The 20568-nt window shown below is 44.3% G+C and overlaps 1 protein-coding gene across 1 annotated transcript in view; it reads left to right on the top strand.

Moving 5' to 3' along the window:
• Positions 1-3521, top strand: part of LOC138854796 (apolipoprotein D-like) — a 41540-nt gene extending 38019 nt beyond the window's left edge. The window contains exon 4 of the mRNA XM_070099888.1: positions 2768-3521. Coding sequence (XP_069955989.1) covers positions 2768-2992 — 225 coding nt within the window. The 3' untranslated portion in view covers positions 2993-3521. The remainder of the gene's footprint in view (positions 1-2767) is intronic.
• Positions 3522-20568: the final 17047 nt, after the last annotated feature.

Genomic DNA, 20568 nt, shown 5'->3' on the forward strand with positions numbered 1-20568 from the left:
TGTGTCTGTATGATGACTGCACTGACATCTCCACTGGTGATGCGACTGTATGATGACTGCACTGACATCTCCACTGGTGATGCGACTGTATGATGACTGCAGTGACATCTCTACTGGTGATGTGTCTGTATGATGACTGCACTGATATTTACACTGATGATGCGACTCTATGATGACTGCACTGACATCTCTACTGGTGATGCGACTGTGATGACTGCACTGACATCTCCACTTGTGATGCGACTGTATGATGACTGCACTGACATCTCTACTGGTGATGTGACTGTATGATGACTGCACTGACATCTCCACTGGTGATGCGCCTGTATGATGACTGCACTGACATCTCTGGTGATGTGACTGTATAATGCCTACACTGACATCTCCACTGATGAAGCGACTGTATGATGACTGCACTGACATCTCCACTGGTGATGTGTCTGTATGATGACTGCACTGACATCTCTGGTGATGCGACTGTATGATGCCTTCACTGACATCTCCTCTGATGAAGCGACTGTATGATGACTGCACTGACATCTCTGGTGATGTGATTCTATGATGACTGCACTGACATCTCTGGGGATGCGACTGTATGATGACTGCACTGACATCTCTGGTGATGCGATTCTATGATGACTGCACTGACATCTCTGGGGATGCGACTGTATGATGACTGCACTGACATCTCTGGTGATGCGATTCTATGATGACTGCACTGACATCTCTGGGGATGCGACTGTATGATGACTGCACTGACATCTCTGGTGATGCGATTCTATGATGACTGCACTGACATCTCTGGGGATGCGACTGTATGATGACTGCACTGACATCTCTGGTGATGCGATTCTATGATGACTGCACTGACATCTCTGGTGATGCGATTCTATGATGACTGCACTGACATCTCTGGTGATGCGATTCTATGATGACTGCACTGACATCTCTGGGGATGCGACTGTATGATGACTGCACTGACATCTCTGGTGATGCGATTCTATGATGACTGCACTGACATCTCTGGTGATGCGATTCTATGATGACTGCACTGACATCTCTGGTGATGCGACTGTATGATGATTGTACTGACATCTCCACTGGTGATGCGTCAGTATGATGACTGCACTGACATCTCCACTGGTGATGCGACTGTATGATGACTGCCCTGACATCTCCACTGGTGATGCGACTGTATGATGACTGCACTGACATCTCCACTGGTGATGCGTCTGTATGATGACTGCACTGACATCTCTACTGGTGATGCGACTGTATGATGACTGCACTGACATCTCCACTGGTGATGCGTCTGTATGATGACTGCACTGACATCTCCACTGGTGATGCGACTATATGATGACTGCACTGACATCTCCACTGGTGATGCGTCAGTATGATGACTGCACTGATATCTCCACTGGTGATGCGATTGTATGATGACTGCACTGACATCTCCACTGGTGATGCGACTGTATGATGACTGCACTGACATCTCCACTGGTGATGCAACTGTATGATGACTGCACTGACATCTCCACTGGTGATGCGACTGTATGATTACTGCACTGACATCTCCACTGGTGATGCGACTGTATGATGACTGCACTGACATCTCCACTGGTGATGCGACTGTATGATGACTGCACTGACATCTCCACTTGTGATGCGACTCTATGATGACTGCACTGACATCTCCACTGGTGATGCGACTCTATGATGACTGCACTGCTGACATCTCCACTGGTGATGCGACTCTATGATGACTGCACTGACATCTCCACTGGTGATGCGTCTGTATGATGACTGCACTGACATCTCCACTGGTGATGCGACTCTATGATGACTGCACTGACATCTCCACTGGTGATGCGACTCTATGATGACTGCACTGACATCTCCACTTGTGATGCGACTCTATGATGACTGCACTGACATCTCCACTTGTGATGCGACTCTATGATGACTGCACTGACATCTCCACTGGTGATGCGACTCTATGATGACTGCACTGACATCTCCACTGGTGATGCGACTCTATGATGACTGCACTGACATCTCCACTGGTGATGCGACTGTGATGACTGCACTGACATCTCCAATGGTGATGCGACTGTGATGACTGCACTGACATCTCCACTTGTGATGCGACTGTATGATGACTGCACTGACATCTCCACTGGTGATGCGACTGTGATGACTGTACTGACATCTCCAATGGTGATGCGACTGTGATGACTGCACTGACATCTCCACTTGTGATGCGACTGTATGATGACTGCACTGACATCTCCACTTGTGATGCGACTGTATGATGACTGCACTGACATCTCCACTGGTGATGTTTCTGGGTTGGAAATCAAAAGTTTGATAGCGACATTTTACGTTGTGAGATCTTCGTGAATATTCACTTCTAACTGCTAAGTTCTTTTGGTATTGTCTTCTTATCATCAGATTATTATATTATTATTCTCATTACATAAAACTGCTTTAATAATATCACTATAAATGCTAATTTATTTATCGTGTAGTATATGTTTCTCGAGCCTAATCTTTTTATTATAAACATGTGACTGTGGAATACGACTTTTGTTCTCCATAAATTACAATATTACTTAGTGAGTGATTAATTTAGTCATTGATAGAGTCTCATAAAAATACAGATTTGGATATTCTTTTCCTTAATTATATTATGAAGGAAAAATAAACTATAGGAAAATGATGAATTTCTCTCACCTACTGATCTCTTGCTTCCTCTGCCTTACAGCTGAAGACGAAACTGAAGGAGAATGGCATCAACGTTAAGCTGCTTAGGAAGATCGTTCAGAACAGCTGCAACCAGGAAGGAGAAGCTGACTTCGACGTCAACATCGATCCCAACACCTACATCAATATCGAAGCCAAAGCCTTCGGAGACAGCCAGTCTAGCAACTCCTCTCAAGATGACAGTTATTCAGACAGCCCTCTGGAGAAGGTGTTTGACTGGGATTAACTTAGAGAGGACCTTGGTGGACCCGTTGTGGAGGCATCAAGGTCTCTCACACTTGGTCAGCGCTGCATAGCCCTTGTGGTTTAGCGCTTGGTTCTCACTATTATTGCTCACACTACATGCTTCGTCTTTGCTCATTATATTTTAAACACATCAACTTGATTTAATCGTAACATAATAGTGGTTCACAATGGACGAAAATATATTCCAAATTTCATTTCTAATTTGAGGATTAAATATGAACTGTTTTTACCCAGGGTAATGAGGCTACTCTTGATGGAATATGTTCAGTGTTAAATTACTCTCTTGCATGTTGCACGAACTAGGTACAAGTAAATCACAATTGATATATCCTGTGTTGGTAAAGTATTGTTATGGGCATTATTCTATAAAGTTTAAGAACTAAGGTGATATAATTATACCTTAAATCTATAATAATTGGTGAACCTCCACTCCTTTCTGTTACACTTCACGTCAAAGATCATGCCAAGAAGCTATTAATATTCCAACTCCTTAGTTCCACTACTACTACTGCTACTACTACTACTACTACTACTACTACTACTACTACTACTACTACTACTACTACTACTACTACTACTACTGCTGCTGCTGCTACTACTACTACTACTACTACTACTACTACCACTACTACTACTACTACTACTACTACCACGTCTACCCACACGACACTTCACCTGACTCCTGCCACTATATATACGCGTTTGTCTTAGTTTTCTCTGTATTAGGACTGATGAAGTCACTCGTGACGAAACGTTTCCTTTAATTTAATAAATGTCTTGAAGTGTGCATGTCTTTTTCCACACATTGTGAGGAATTCTTCGATATGCGATTATGCATTGCACTGTATATATATATATATATATATATATATATATATATATATATATATATATATATATATATATATACAAAGAACTTTGTCCTTGGAGGCAAAGAGGGGAATGTATGAGAGTATAGTTTCACCAACACTCTTATATGGGTGTGAAGCATGGGTGATGAATGTTGCAGCGAGGAGAAGGCTGGAGGCACTGTAGATGTCATGTCTGAGGGCAATGTGTGGTGTGAATATAATGCAGAGAATTCGTAGTTTGGAAGTTAAGAGGAGGTGCGGGATTACCAAAACTGTTGTCCAGAGGGCTGAGGAAGGGTTGTTGAGGTGGTTTGGACATGTAGAGAGAATGGAGCGAAACAGAGTGACTTCAAGTCAAGAGTGTATCAGTCTGTAGTGGGAGGAAGGAGGGGTAGGGGTCGGCCTAGAAAAGGTTGGAGGGAGGGGGTAAAGGAGATTTTGTGTGCGAGGGGCATGGACTTCCAGCAGGCATGCGTGAGCGTGTTTGATAGGAGTGAATGGAGACAAATGGTTTTTAATACTTGACGTGCTGTTGGAATGTGAGCAAAGTAACATTTATGAAGGGGTTCAGGGAAACCGGCAGGCCGGACTTGAGTCCTGGAGATGGGAAGTACAGTGCCTGCACTCTGAAGGAGGGGTGTTAATGTTGCAGTTTAAAAACTGTAGTGTAAAGCACCCTTCTGGCAAGACAGTGATGGAGTGAATGATGGTGAAAGTTTTTCTTTTTCGGGCCACCCTGCCTTGGTGGGAATCGGCCAGTGTGATAATGATAATAATAATAATAATAATAATAAAAATATATATGCAATAAGATCACATATCTGAGTATGGTAGATAGTACCATCTATATAATTTATATAGTCGATCCCTTGCTAGGCCTAGGGGCTAGCATGTGACATCATGTGATACCACATGTGAGTGTCAGTCGCCCTGCCCCTCTCTCAGTTCCCAGATAGATCTACAGGCAAGAAGAAGGCTAGGCTGGGCTTTCCCTCACGACTCTGCAAATATAAGTGTTACCAGCCATACCCAAGTGTATTACTACACCATCTTTATCTTCTAGAACCCCCACATTACAAATGATACCGGTGGCGGTCGCGTAAATCTGATATTTACGCAGATGTAAGGAGTTTAACTTCTGCCAGCGGGCGGACATTGTGTGTTGACCACATGGCGGCCTTGCCAGCCAGCTACCCTGAGCAAGCGCCTACCAGCCTCTCTCCACCGCTGCCTGGTTAGTCTTTGTGCTTTCTCTGCTTATTTGCATTACTTCTGAGGGGTTGACCCGGGTTTTGCAAATTAAGCAAAGCCAGTCTTTGGGGGGTGAAAGCCCTAAGCCACTGAGCCTGACTACATGCCAGCCTTGCCTGCTAAGCCAGCTTCCCACCCTGCTGTGCTCATTGTTACAAGTTTCTCAACCCGTCCTCGCCTGTGTAGAGGGTTTAAACCAAGCCAGTCAGCCAACTAACCCAGGTGACTAACCCCAGTACTCAAGCAAGCCACATGAGTTCCAGCCTTCACCATCGCTTTGTTCTCCCAGTACCAAGCGATCCTGAGTGCTTATACCATCCCTGTGGTGTTGTGGTGTGTTTTAAGCCAGCCTGGCTTAGAACATTTTTGTGCCGGGTGTGGGTGTACGCCTGACCGCATGGGTTACGCCGCTCACCCAGTCGGCCTAAGCCAACACTTTGTGACTCACAGCACACCAGTCACCACCATCACACATACAACAACTCAGTGTACCTTTAATTTACCCTGTATACCGGGTTATACCATCATTTTTACGGACCACATAGGGGTTCAAGATGCAAGATTGTTTCTTCATCCCTGAGCACCAACGTAAAAGCCTCCTGTGTGTGTCTGTCACTGATAAGAACCACAGAGTTAATTTTTTCCAAGCAAATGTTCGGATCCATGATGTTAAGGATATCTTCCCAGCTTGTTTCATTTAGCGCAATGGTTGACTTGATCCCACTGTATGTTTTTGTTACTGAAATTGAATTTTGTGAAGAGACCTTCATGACTGATCACATTTTGCTGGTCAGAAGCCTTGTGCATACATGTCTGCACCTCTGTTATGTTGTGATCTGAGTGTATTGTCTTTGATACTGTTATATTATGTATCAGATTTCGTTGTTAGTGAAGATGAGGTCCAGCATATTTTCTAGTCTTGTAGGCTCTAATATTTGCTGGTTTAAGGTGAATTTGGTTAAGAGATTTAATAGTTCGTGTGTGTGTGAATTTTCATCTGCCTCCCGGGGTGATCTCTGCTAAAATATTGTTTGCTATACTCCTCCATTTTAGGTGTCTCAAGTTGAAATCTCCCAGTAGTAAGATGTTTGGGAGATGTTGGGAGATTTTCCAGACAGTGGTCAATTTTCAAAAGCTGTTCCTGGAATTGCTGGGAAGTTGCGTCTGGAGGCTTGTATACCGCCACAATGACAAAGTTTTGGTTTTTCAGTCTTTACCACCAAAATTTCAGCTACATCATTTGAAGTGTTTAGTAGTTCTGAGCAAATGAGCGACTTTGTGACATACAGGCCAACCTCCCCTTGTTGCCTGTTTAGTCTGTCGCATCTGAATAGGTTATAACCTGGGATCCATATTTCATTGTCATAATGATCCTTTAAGTGGGTCTCTGTGAATGCTGCAAACATTGCATTTGACTCCGTGAGCAATCCTTTGATGTAGGAAATTTTGTTGTTTTTTGACGGCTTTAGACCTTGTATATTTGCAAAGACAAATGTCGTTATATTAGTGGAATTTAGGTTTTTTTTATTTGCTGGCTCTAATATCTGTTGTTTTGGAGTGGAGGCCAATGTCCGTGCCTCTGCTCCAGTTAATGTAGGATTGTTGTCATTTCTTGCCAGTCTTTTTCCCCTCCTGGCCCTAAAAAAACTTCTGTCCCTAGAGAGGTTGTGGCTCCCCTCTTTTGTTTCCTATAGTCTGGCAGGTCTGTGTCTTCTTGTCTCCTTCAGATGGTGTGCCTGCCATTATGAGTGACACATTTCTGGGTGAAATAAGTAACAGGTGAGGAAGTTGCATTCTCCTGTTCCCATGTGGGTGCGGCATTTTTTTTGATGGTCGAAGGTGCATGTTCCATCTGTTTTATCAGATATACCTTGCCTGCATAAACCGAAGGCATAGAATTTTTATAGATTGGACTCCTGTTTGCTAGCATTCCTTGTAGCTGCATTCTCTACTGGTGAATTTTTTTCTGTTTCTTCCCTATCTATCACCTCTGTATGGACATCAGTGCTTCCACCAGGTTTTGTTGGTAATGTGACGACGCTATTCCCTGAGGCATCATCCCCTTTTGTTCCATCTCCAGCAATATCGCCGTTCTGTACCTCTGTAAATTAAATAAAGTTGTCTATACTTGTTTCATCACCAGGGCCAATGTCTCCTTTTGGGTCACTGTCCTCCAGGACAACACTAGCACCCTTAGGTGCACTGTCCTCCAGGACACAACTAGCACCCTCAGGAGCACTGTCCTCCAGGACAACACTAGCACCCTCAGGAGCACTGTCCTCCAGGACAACACTAGCACCCTCAGGAGCACTGTCGTCCAAGACAGCCCCGTCCAAACCACCCATCTTATTTTCCCATCTGTCACACCATAGTGACATGTCTTTCAAGAAGGATCTTTTATTGGTGTTCTTATCTTTTAATATAGATGTAATTTTCTCATACAGGTGAATCTCGTTTGGGCAGACCCAAAAACATCTCTGTGAGTTAATGTCAAGTGTGGTCATTCACTCTACCACTGTCTTGCCAGAGGGGTACATTACACTAGGTTATGAAACTGCAACATTAACACCCCTCCTTCAGAGTGCAGGCACTGTACTTCCCATCTCCAGGACTCAAGTCCGGCCTGCCGGTTTCCCTGAATCCTTTCATAAATGTTATTTTGTTCACACTCCAACAGCACATCAAGTATTAAAAACCATTTGCCTCCATTCACTCCTATCAAATACGTTCACGCATGCTCGCACACAAAACCTCCTTTACCCCCTCCCTCCAACCTTTCCTAGGCCGACCCCTACCCCACCTTCCCTCCACTACAGATTTATACCCTCTCGAAGTCATTCTGTTTCGCTCCATTCTCTCTTCATGTCCAAACCTCCTCAACAACCCTTCCTCAGCCCTCTGGACAACAGTTTTGGTAATCTCGCACCTCCTCCTAACTTCCATACTACGAATTCTCTGCATTATATTCACACTACACATTGCCCTCAAACATGACATCTTCACTGCCTCCAGCCTTCTCCTCGCTGCAACATTCATCACCCATGCTTCACACCCATATAAGAGCGTTGGTAAAACTATACTCTCATACATTCCCCTCTTTGATTCTATGGACAAAGTTATTTGTCTTCTCAGACTCCTAAGTGCACTGCTCACCCTTTTCCCCTCATCAGTTCTATGATTCACTTCATCTTTCATAGACCCATCTGCTGACAGGTTCACTCCCAAATAACTGAATACTTTCACCTCCCCCATACTCTCTCCCTCCAATCTGATATCCAATTTATCGTCACCTAATCTTTTTGTTATCTTCATAACCTTACTCTTTCCTATATTCACTTTTAATTTCCTCTTACATACCCTACCAAATTCATCCACCAGCCTTTGCAACTTCTCTTCAGAATCTCCTAAGAGCACAGTGTCATCAGCAAAAATCAACTGTGACAACTCCCACTTTGTGTTAGCTTATCTTTTAACTCCACACCTCTTGCCAAGACCCTCGCATTCACTTCTCTTACAACCCCATCTATAAATATATTGAACAACCAGTGATATCACACATCCTTGTTTAAGGCCTACTTTTACTGGGAAATAATCTCCCTCTCTCCTACATACTCTAACTTGAGCCTCACTATCCTCGTAAAAACTCTTCACTGCTTTCAGTAACCTACCTCCTACACCATACACCTGCAACATCTGCCACATTGCCCCCTTATCCACCTGAGGTTATTAGTAGAATATATAGTAGAATATAAAGTAAAACAACCATTAAAATCACAATACGAAATCCTGTGTGGTCTGCAGCCAAACAAACAAACGGGCTTCTGCCAGGATTACATGCAACTTCTGTGGGAACTGGGCCCACATCCTGTGTACAGATATCCAAGAAGAGGTATTAAATCAAGGAAGTGTTTTTGGGTATGCCCAAATGAAATTCATCTGTGGAATATAATCACATTGGAATTAAAAGATGTTATCATCAAAACGGCCTTCATGGAAAACCTGAAAGCATTCTATAACAGATGGGAAAATAAAAAGTGTGGGCAGGATGGTGCTATCGCCCTCGGTGTAGATGCTGTCCTGGTAGACAGTAACGGTATGACTGGAGGTGCTGTCCGGGTAGACATAAATTGTAATACTGGTGTCCTGGTAGACAGTAATTGTATGACTGGAGATGCTGTGTTGGTAGACAGGAACTGTAAGACTGGAAATGCTGTCCTGGTAGACAGAAATTATATGGTAAACGTGAGAAAATTAAAATTTCATCAGAGTATAAAACAAATTCCAACCACACAATAGAGCAAAAAACTAACGTCTAAGACCTGGGAGTGATCATGTCAAAAGATCTCAACTTTAAGGACCATAACATTGTATCGCATCTGCTAGAAAAATGACAGGATGGATAGTGAGAATCTACAAAACCAGGGATGCCAAGCCCATGATGACACTCTTCAGGTCGCTTGTTCTATCTAGGCTGAAATATTGCTGCACACTAACAACACCTTTTAAGGCAGGTGAAATGGCTATCCTAGAAAATGTACAGAGAACCTTCACAGCATGCATAACTGAGATAATTACTCAATTACTGGGAACGCTTTAAGTTCCTAAACTTGTATTCCCTAGAACACAGGCGGGAGAGATACATGATTATATACACTTGGAAAATCCTCGATGGATTAGTACCAAACTTACACACGAAAATTGCTCCCCCTGAAAGAAAAAGACTCCGCAGACGATGTAACATCCCCCTAATGAAAAGCAAGGATGCCACTAGCACGTTAAGAGACAACACAATGAATGTCAGGGGCCCAAGATTGTTCAGCTGCCTCCCAGCATATATAAGGGCGATTACCGATAGACCCCTGGCTGTCTTCAAGCAGGTACTGAACAGGCACCTAAGTCAGTACCTGACCACCCGGGCTGTGGTTCGTATGTTGGATTGCATGCAGCCAGCAGCAACAGCCTGGTTGGTCAGGCCCTGATCCACCATGAGGCCTGGTCACAGACCGGGCCGCGGGGGCGTTGACCCCAGGAACTCTCCAGGTAAATTCCAGGTAATCCTGCACCTCCTCCTAATCTCCAAACTACAGATTCTCTGCATTATATTCACACCACACATTGCCCTCAGATATGACATCTCCACTGCCTCCAGCCTTCTCCTCGCTGCAACATTCATCCCCCATGCTTCACACCCATATTAAAGCATTGGTATAACTGCACTTTCATACAATCCTCTTCTTGCATCCTTGGATAAAGTTATTTGTCTCCTCAGACTCCTCAATGCACCACTCACCTTCTTCCCCTCATCAATTCTATGATTCACTTCATCTTTCATAGGCCCATCAGCTAACACGTCCACTCTCAAATATTTGAATACGTTCACCTCCTCCATACTCTCTCCCTCCAATCTGATATCTAGTCTTTCGTTTCCTATTCTTTTTTGTAGTCCTCATCACCTTACTCTGACCTATATTCACTTTTAATTTCCTTCTTTTACACACCCTACCAAACTCATCAACCAACCTCTGCATCTTCTCTTCAGAAACTCCCAAAAGCACAGTGTCATCAGCAAAGAGCAACTTAGATTTTTTATCTTTTAACCCCATACCTCTTGCCAGCAACCGAGCACTCACTTCTCTTACAACTCCATCTATAAATAAATTGTGTGGTTAGAATTTGTTTTATACTCCAATATAGTTTTAATTTCCTCATATTTTCCATATCGGAGAAATTTAAATTTCTCATCATTGAATTTAATATTGTTTTCTGCGGCCCATTTAAAGATTTGGTTGATGACTGCCTGGAGTCTTGCGGTGTGTTCAATGGAGGACACAGTCATGCAAATTCGGGTGTCATCTGCATAAGAAGACACGGCGCTGTGGCTGATATCCCTGTCTATGTCAGATATGAGGATGAGGAACTAGATGGGAGCGAGTACTGTGCCTTGCAGAACAGAGCTTATCACAGTAGCCGCCTCAGACTTTACTCTGTTGATTACTACTCTTTGTGTTCTATTTGTTAGGAAATTATAGATCCATCTATCAATTTTTCAAATTGTTCCTTTATTACCTATTTTGTATGCTATTGCACCATGGTCACACTTGTCAAAGGCTATTGCAAATTCTGTGTATATTACATCTGCATTTTGTTTGTTTTCTAGAGCATTCAGGACCTAGTGGTTCAGGAGCTGTGACAGGCAGGAGAGACATGCTCTAAACCCATGTTGCCCTGGGTTATTTAATTGATGGGTATCGACATGAGTGGGGATCTTGCTTCTTAGAACCTTTTCAAAGATTTTTATGGTATGGGACGTTAACGCTATCGGTTTGTAGTTCTTTGCTATTGCTTTACTGCTCCTGATGTTTTTAGCAGCTGTGGGACGACCCCTGTGTCCATGCTCCCTCTCCATAGAATGTTAAGAGCACATGATATGGGATTCTTGCAATTCTTGATGAATACGGAGTTCCATGAGTCTGCGCCTGGGGCAGAGTGCATGGGCATGCCATTTATCGCCTTTTCAAAGTCGTTTGGAGTCAGGATAATGTCTGATAGGGTTGCGTCTACCAAATTCTGTGGCACTCTGGTTAACGGCTCGCTAAAAACTGAGTCATATTGGGACTTTAAGTAGGGGCCCAATACTGGATGTTGTTCTCGACTCTGATTTGGCACAAGAAAAGAAATACTTTGGGTTTCTTTCGATTTCATTTATGGCTTTTAGTTCTTCCCGCATTTCTTGACTTCTGTAAGATTCCTTTAACTTCAGTTCGATGTTTCCTATTTCTCTGACCAGTGTCTCCCTACGTATTGCCGATCTGTTGTTCTTTGCCTTCTCCTGTATAAGGAGAGCCTTTCTCTTTCTAGTTTACATCTCCTTTTTCTTAAAGGATTATGCCTTGAGCATTTCTCCAGTGCCACAGAGCTAATCTGTTCCAAACATAGGTTAGGATTTGTGGTGCTTAGGCTATCTTCCCAGTCAACTTTTGCTGGAAAATAATCTCCCTCTCTCCCACATACTCAAGCCTCCTACTCACTATCCTTAATAATAATAATAATAATAATAATAATAATAATAATAATAATAATAATAATAATAATAATAATAATATCTTTATTTACTACAAGTACATGTACATGGCATACAGTCCTAGCTGACATCAATGACATACTACTATATAGAAAGTCCCTTGTTATGCTGAACATTTTGGGCAAATTAGGTCAGTGTCCCAGGATGCAACCCACACCAGTCTACTATCACCCAGGTACCCATTTTACTGATGGGGAACATAGACAACAGGTGCAAAGAAACACGCCCAATGTTTCTACCCTGGCTGGGAATCGAACCCAGGCCCTCGACTGTGAAGCGAGATCTTTAGCCACCAGGCTACCAGAGCCTGGTTTCAGTAACTCACCTCATATTCCATACATTTGCAACATCTGCCACATTGCCCCCCTATCCACCTTGTCATAAGCCTTTTCTAAATCCATTAATGCCACTAAAACCTCTTTACCCTATATAAATACTGTTCACTTATATGTTTCACTGTAAACACCTGGTCCACACACCCCCTACTCTTCCTAAAACCTCCTTGTTCATCTGCTATCCTATTCTCCGTCTTACTCTTAATTCTTTCAATAATAACTCTATCATACACTACAAGGTATACTCAACAGATTTATTCCCTTATTATTTTTACGCTCTCTTATGTCCTCTTTTCCTTTATACAAAGGTACTATGAATGCTCTCTGCCAATCCCTAGGTACCTTACCCTCTTCCAAACATTTATTAAATAAAAGCACCAACCACTCCAAAACTACATTCCCATCTGCTTTTAACGTTTCTATCTTTATCCCATCAATCCCAGCTGCTTTACCCCTTTTCATTCAACCCAGTGTCTCACGAACTTTCCCCACACTCACACTCGTTCTTCCTAACTCATATAAGATGTTATCCCTCCTTGACCTATACACGAAATCACAGCTTCCCTATCTTCATCGACATTTAACAATTTCTCAAAATATTCCCTCCATCTTCCTGATGCCTCTAACTCTCCATTTAATAACTCTCCTCTCCTATTTTCAACTATTAAATGCAAATCCATTCATTCTTTAGACTTTCTCAACTTATTAATCTCACTCGAAAGCTTTTTCTTATTTTCAACAAAATTTATTGATAACATCTCAACCACTCTCTCATTTGCTCTATTTTTATATTGCTTCACGACTCTCTTAACCTCTCTTTTTATTTCCATATACTCCTCCCTCCTTGCATCACTTCTACTTTGTAGAAATCTCTCATATGCTAACTTTTTCTCTCCCACTACTCTCTTTACATCATCATTTCATCAATAGCTCTTCTTCCCTCCCACACCCACTTTCCTGTAACCACAAACTTTTGCTGAACACTCTGTTCTTAAACCTACCCCATACATCTACTCAATTGCCTATGCTGTCATTTGTCCATCTATCTTTAAATAGTTCTTTAAATCTTACTCTAACTGCCTCCTCCTTTAGTTTATTAACCTTCACCTCTCTGTTACTTGCTGCTTCCATTTTTCCTTGTATCCCATCTACCTTTTACTCTCACTGTAGCTACAACTAAAAAGTGATCTGATATATGTATGGCCCCTCTATAAATATATGCATCCTGAAATCTACCCAAGAATCATTTATCTATCAGTATGTAGTTTAGTTAGCTACTGTCATTACGCCTTGTAATGACAGTAGCCTATAACCTATAGGCTACCTATAACCAAACCCCTCTCTATACAAAGTTCAGTCAAAGGCTCCCCATTATCATTTACACATGGCACCCCAAACTTACCTACTACACTCTCTCTTAATGTTTCTGCTACTTTAACATTTAGGTCGCCTACCACAATTACTCTCTCACTTGGTTCAGAAGTACCTACATACTCGCATCTTCCAAAATCTCTCCTACACATCACCCAAAATCTCTCTCTCTCCTCTACACTCCTCTCTTCTCCAGGTGCATGCCACTTATTATGACCCACTTTTCGGATCCGACCCTTATTTTAATCCACATAATCCTTGAATTTATTCATTTGTATTCCCTCTTCTTTCTCTATAACTGGTCCTTCAACATTATTCCTACCCCTTCCTTAGCTCTAACTCTCTCAGATACTCCTGACCTAATCCCATTTGTTTGTCCCCACTGAAACTATCCTTCAGCTTTTTTTTCGCTTAGGACTAGGTCATCTAACTTCTTTTCATTCATAACATTACCAATCATGTTGATAAATTAGACACATGTGCAACTCTTGGGTATCTTTATTGAGGAAACGTTTCGCCACACAGTGGCTTCATCAGTCCATACAAAGGAGAATCTTGAAGAACAGGAGGAGAATGAGGTAATCAGTCCCTCAACCTTGAGTCGATGTGGTCAGTCCATCAATCTTGAATAGAATGTGGACTGACCACATCGACTCAAGGTTGAGGGACTGATTACCTCATTCTCCTCCTGTTCTTCAAGATTCTCCTTTGTATGGACTGATGAAGCCACTGTGTGGCGAAACGTTTCCTCAATAAAGATACCCAAGAGTTGCACATGTGTCTAATTTATCAACATGTCGGTTCTCTGAACCATTCATCTACAATTACCAATCAGTTCTTCTTTTATCATATGTACTACATCCACGTACATTGAAACATCCCAGTTTTATATAAAAAAAAATTCTTTTTTATTGGTTTATACAGGAGAAGGGGTTACAAGCCCATTGCTCCCGGCATTTTAGTTGCCTCCTACGACATGCATAGCTTGCAGCAGAAAGCTTCTTTTTCAAGTCACTATGGAGAATAAGGGAAATAAAGAAGTAAAAGAACTGTTAAGAAAAAAAGAAGAAAAACCTAGATATGTGTATGTATATATATGCACACTTTTGCCATATATTCCATCATCTCGTTTACTGATCTCCCTGCCAGTTCTTTGTCCCACTGAACCCCGTGTAGGAAATTCATCATGCCTGTGTAGTCCCTCTTGTAGTCTGGCTTCATATCTCCTATCCTTCCTGCTTCCCTCTCCACTTGTATTCCACCTGCACTTGCAATGCAATTGTATTCGAAGCTCACAACCACGTAGTCACTGGCCCCGAGGGGTCTTTCATATGTGATGTCCTCAATATCTGCACTACTCAAGGTGAATACTACGTCGAGTCTTGCTGGTTCGTCCTCTCCTCTCTCTCTGGTAGTGTCCCTTACGTGTTGGTACGTGAGGTTTTCCAGAACCACCTACATCATCTTAGCCTCCACGTTTCTGAACCCCCATGAGGCCCCAGGTTTTCAGTCACTTTCCTTGTGATTGAAGTCATCCACAATCAGTAGCTGCCTTGGTACTGAGGAGGTTGCCTTTGTGCTGAGGAGGCTGCCTTGGTACTGAGGAGGCTGCCTTGGTACTCAGGAGGCTGCCTTGGTACTCAGGAGACTTCCTTGGTACTCAGGAGGCTGCCTTGGTACTCAGGAGGCTGCCTTGGTACTGAGGAGGCTGCCTTGGTACTGAGGAGGCTGCCTTGGTACTGAGGAAGCTGCCTTGGTACTCAGGAGGCTGCTTTGGTACTGAGGAGGCTGCCTTGGTACTGAGGAGGCTGCCTTGGTACTCAGGAGGCTGCCTTGGTACTCAGGAGGCTGCCTTGGTACTGAGGAGGCTGCCTTGGTACTCAGGAGGCTGCCTTGGTACTCAGGAGGCTGCCTTGGTACTCAGGAGGCTGCCTTGGTACTCAGAAGGCTGCCTTGGTACTCAGGAGGCTGCCTTGGTACTCAGGAGGCTACCTTGGTACTCAGGAGGCTGCCTTGGTACTCAGGAGGCTGCCTTGGTACTCAGGAGGCTGCCTTGGTACTCAGGAGGCTGCCTTCGTACTCAGGAGGCTGCCTTGGTACTCAGGAGGCTACCTTGGTACTCAGGAGGCTGCCTTGGTACTCGGGAGGCTGCCTTGGTACTCGGGAGGCTGCCTTGGTACTCAGGAGGCTGCCTTGGTACTGAGGAGGCTGCCTTGGTACTGAGGAGGCTGCCTTGGTACTGAGGAGGCTGCCTTGGTACTCAGGAGGCTGCCTTGGTACTCAGGAGGCTGCCTTGGTACTCAGGAGGCTGCCTTGGTACTCAGGAGGCTGCCTTGGTACTCAGGAGGCTGCCTTGGTACTGAGGACGCTGCCTTGGTACTCAGGAGGTTGCCTTGGTACTCAGGAGGCTGCATTGGTACTCAGGAGGCTGCGTTGGTACTCAGGCTACCTTGGTACTCAGGATGCTGCCTTGGTACTGAGGAGGCTGCCTTGGTACTCAGGAGGCTGCCTTGGTACTGAGGACGCTGCCTTGGTACTCAGGACGCTGCCTTGGTACTCAGGAGGCTGCCTTGGTACTCAGGAGGCTGCCTTGGTACTCAGGAGGCTGCCTTGGTACTCAGGAGGCTACCTTGGTACTCAGGAGGCTGCCTTGGTACTCAGGAGGCTGCCTTGGTACTCAGGAGGCTGCCTTGGTACTCAGGAGGCTGCCTTGGTACTCAGGAGGCTACCTTGGTACTCAGGAGACTGCCTTGGTACTCAGGAGGCTGCCTTGGTACTCAGGAGGCTGCCTTGGTACTCAGGAGGCTACCTTGGTACTGAGGACGCTGCCTTGGTACTGCTAAGATGTTCATGATAAATAGAAATGGGCATATCTTCCCTTTCTATGGATCGAATCTGAATGGCTTCCATCCCTCATCCGTTGTGGGACACCTACGGGTTTGGAGCTTCTCCAGACATTTGTGAACAGCATCCGTTGATAATAGTTGATGCTGAACGTATGAAGTGTATAAAATATATATTTTTTTGCGTTTTATTCTGTTTGGTTCAAATTATTTTGTTAACTGGTTAATGAAAATTTTAGTGGGCATCAAACTTTTAACATTGATGTTTTTTTTTTTTTGAGTTGTGTAAATTTTAGTGTCACACTTTTATTGACATGTTAGTTTACTTGGAAAACCGTGAAAATATCTCTTCTGATCAACAATAAACCCCAGTGTTTGATTTTATTGGGAGTGATCATGTCGGAGGATCTCACCTTCAAGGACCATAACATTGTATCAATCGCATCTGCTAGAACAATGACGGGATGGATAATGAGAACCTTCAAAACTAGGGATGCCAATCACCATGATGACACTCTTCAGGTCACTTGTTCTATCTAGGCTGGAATATTGCTGCACACTAACAGCACCTTTTAAGGCAGGTGAAATTGCTGACCTAGAAAATGTACAGAGAACTTTCACGGCGCGCATAACGGAGATAAAACACCTCAATTACTGGGAGCGCTTGAGGTTCCTGAACCTGTATTCCCTGGAACGCAGGAGGGAGAGATACATGATTATATACACCTGGAAAATCCTAGAGGGACTAGTACCGAACTTGCACACGAAAATCACTCACTACGAAAGCAAAAGACTTGGCAGACGATGCACCATCCCCCCAATGAAAAGCAGGGGTGTCACTAGCACGTTAAGAGACCATACAATAAGTGTCAGGGGCCCGAGACTGTTCAACTGCCTCCCAGCACACATAAGGGGGATTACCAACAGACCCCTGGCAGTCTTCAAGCTGGCACTGGACAAGCACCTAAAGTCAGTTCCTGACCAGCCGGGCTGTGGCTCGTACGTTGGTTTGCGTGCAGCCAGCAGCAACAGCCTGGTTGATCAGGCTCTGATCCACCAGGAGGCCTGGTCACAGACCGGGCCGCGGGGGCGTTGACCCCCGGAACTCTCTCCAGGTAAACTATGTTAATATATGTAATGCGCATTTTATCCCTATAACTTGTTTATCCTCAAAATAATTTTAAGAAAATTGTTCGTAAGGTTACCAAAACCTAAATAAAACTTAATTATTTACTTACTAAAACCTTAAATAGTGGTCAGTGTTACTTAGAGAAAATATTGGAATGATACTGGTCTGTTTACGTCCCATTTTACCTTTTTTTGTGGAAGAAATTTTAATAATTTAAGTAATGTTTTTTACGAGGTCATTTTTGAGTTCCTTATTTGATTCTCAACTCTGATGATCTTATGAAGCAACTTTACAGGTATTGTACTTTGTATTTTCGAATATTGATCAGTGAGACAACTAGAGAATCCCTCTTCAGTTTGGCTTCAAAGTTTATGTTTCTCAGTGGACGGTTTGAATTAGTTTTTCAGCTTAATTATGTCCTAATTTGCCATTTTTACTGATGAAATTGTGATTGTATTTTCCATGTGATAATTTATGAATGTCACTTGTGATTTCCTTCAAATTTTCAATGTACATATTAAATTTCATTAGACACTTACGCTGCAGTCTGCCCTTTTCTTACTACATGCAATGTGACACGTGATGCTGAGGTGATCCAGTACGGGGATAACTCTCGCGTACTGACATGTGATGTTGAGGTGATCCAGTACGGGGATAACTCTCGCGTACTGACATGTGATGCTGAGGTGATCCAGTACGGGGATAACTCTCGTGTACTGACATGTGATGCTGAGGTGATCCAGTACGGGGATAACTCGCACACTAACATGTGATGCTGAGGTGATCCAGTACGGGGATAACTCTCGCGTACTGACATGTGATGCTGAGGTGATCCAGTACGGGGATAACTCTCGTGTACTGACATGTGATGCTGAGGTGATCCAGTACGGGGATAATTCTCGCGTACTGACATGTGATGCTGAGGTGATCCAGTACGGGGATAACTCTCGCGTACTGACATGTGATGCTGAGGTGATCCAGTACGGGGATAACTCTCGCGTACTGACACGTGATGCTGAGGTGATCCAGTACGGGGATAACTCTCGCAAACTGACATGTGATGCTGAGGTGATCCAGTACGGGGATAACTCTCGCGTACTGACACGTGATGCTGAGGTGATCCAGTACGGGGATAACTCTCGCGTACTGACACTTGATGCTGAGGTGATCCAGTACGGGGATAACTCGCACACTGACATGTGATGCTGAGGTGATCCAGTACGGGGATAACTCTCGCGTACTGACATGTGATGCTGAGGTGATCCAGTACGGGGATAACTCTCGCGTACTGACACGTGATGCTGAGGTGATCCAGTACGGGGATAACTCTCGCGTACTGACATGTGATGCTGAGGTGATCCAGTACGGGGATAACTCTCGCACACTGACATGTGATGCTGGGGTGATCCAGTACGGAGATAACTCTCGCGTACTGACATGTGATGCTGAGGTGATCCAGTACGGAGATAACTCTCGCGTACTGACATGTGATGCTGAGGTGATCCAGTACGGGGATAACTCGCACACTGACATGTGATGCTGAGGTGATCCAGTACGGAGATAACTCTCGCGTACTGACATGTGATGCTGAGGTGATCCAGTACGGGGATAACTCTCGCGTACTGACATGTGATGCTGAGGTGATCCAGTACGGGGATAACTCGCACACTGACATGTGATGCTGAGGTGATCCAGTACGGGGATAACTCTCGCGTACTGACATGTGATGCTGAGGTGATCCAGTACGGGGATAACTCTCGCGTACTGACACGTGATGCTGAGGTGATCCAGTACGGGGATAACTCTCGCGTACTGACATGTGATGCTGAGGTGATCCAGTACGGGGATAACTCTCGCACACTGACATGTGATGCTGAGGTGATCCAGTACGGGGATAACTCTCGCGTACTGACACGTGATGCTGAGGTGATCCAGTACGGGGAAAACTCTCGCGTACTGACATGTGATGCTGAGGTGATCCAGTACGGGGATAACTCTCGCGTACTGACACGTGATGCTGAGGTGATCCAGTACGGGGATAACTCTCGCGTACTGACATGTGATGCTGAGGTGATCCAGTACGGGGATAACTCTCGCACACTGACATGTGATGCTGAGGTGATCCAGTACAGGGATAACTCTCGCGTACTGACACGTGATGCTGAGGTGATCCAGTACGGAGATAACTCTCGCGTACTGACATGTGATGCTGAGGTGATCCAGTACGGGGATAACTCTCGCGTACTGACACGTGATGCTGAGGTGATCCAGTACGGGGATAACTCTCGCGTACTGACATGTGATGCTGAGGTGATCCAGTACGGGGATAACTCTCGCACACTGACATGTGATGCTGGGGTGATCCAGTACGGAGATAACTCTCGCGTACTGACATGTGATGCTGAGGTGATCCAGTACGGAGATAACTCTCGCGTACTGACATGTGATGCTGAGGTGATCCAGTACGGGGATAACTCGCACACTGACATGTGATGCTGAGGTGATCCAGTACGGAGATAACTCTCGCGTACTGACATGTGATGCTGAGGTGATCCAGTACGGGGATAACTCTCGCGTACTGACATGTGATGCTGAGGTGATCCAGTACGGGGATAACTCGCACACTGACATGTGATGCTGAGGTGATCCAGTACGGGGATAACTCGCACACTGACATGTGATGCTGAGGTGATCC

This window comes from Cherax quadricarinatus, chromosome 70 (genome assembly GCF_038502225.1).
Source record: "Cherax quadricarinatus isolate ZL_2023a chromosome 70, ASM3850222v1, whole genome shotgun sequence".
In the NCBI taxonomy this organism is placed as follows: Eukaryota; Metazoa; Arthropoda; class Malacostraca; order Decapoda; family Parastacidae; genus Cherax; species Cherax quadricarinatus.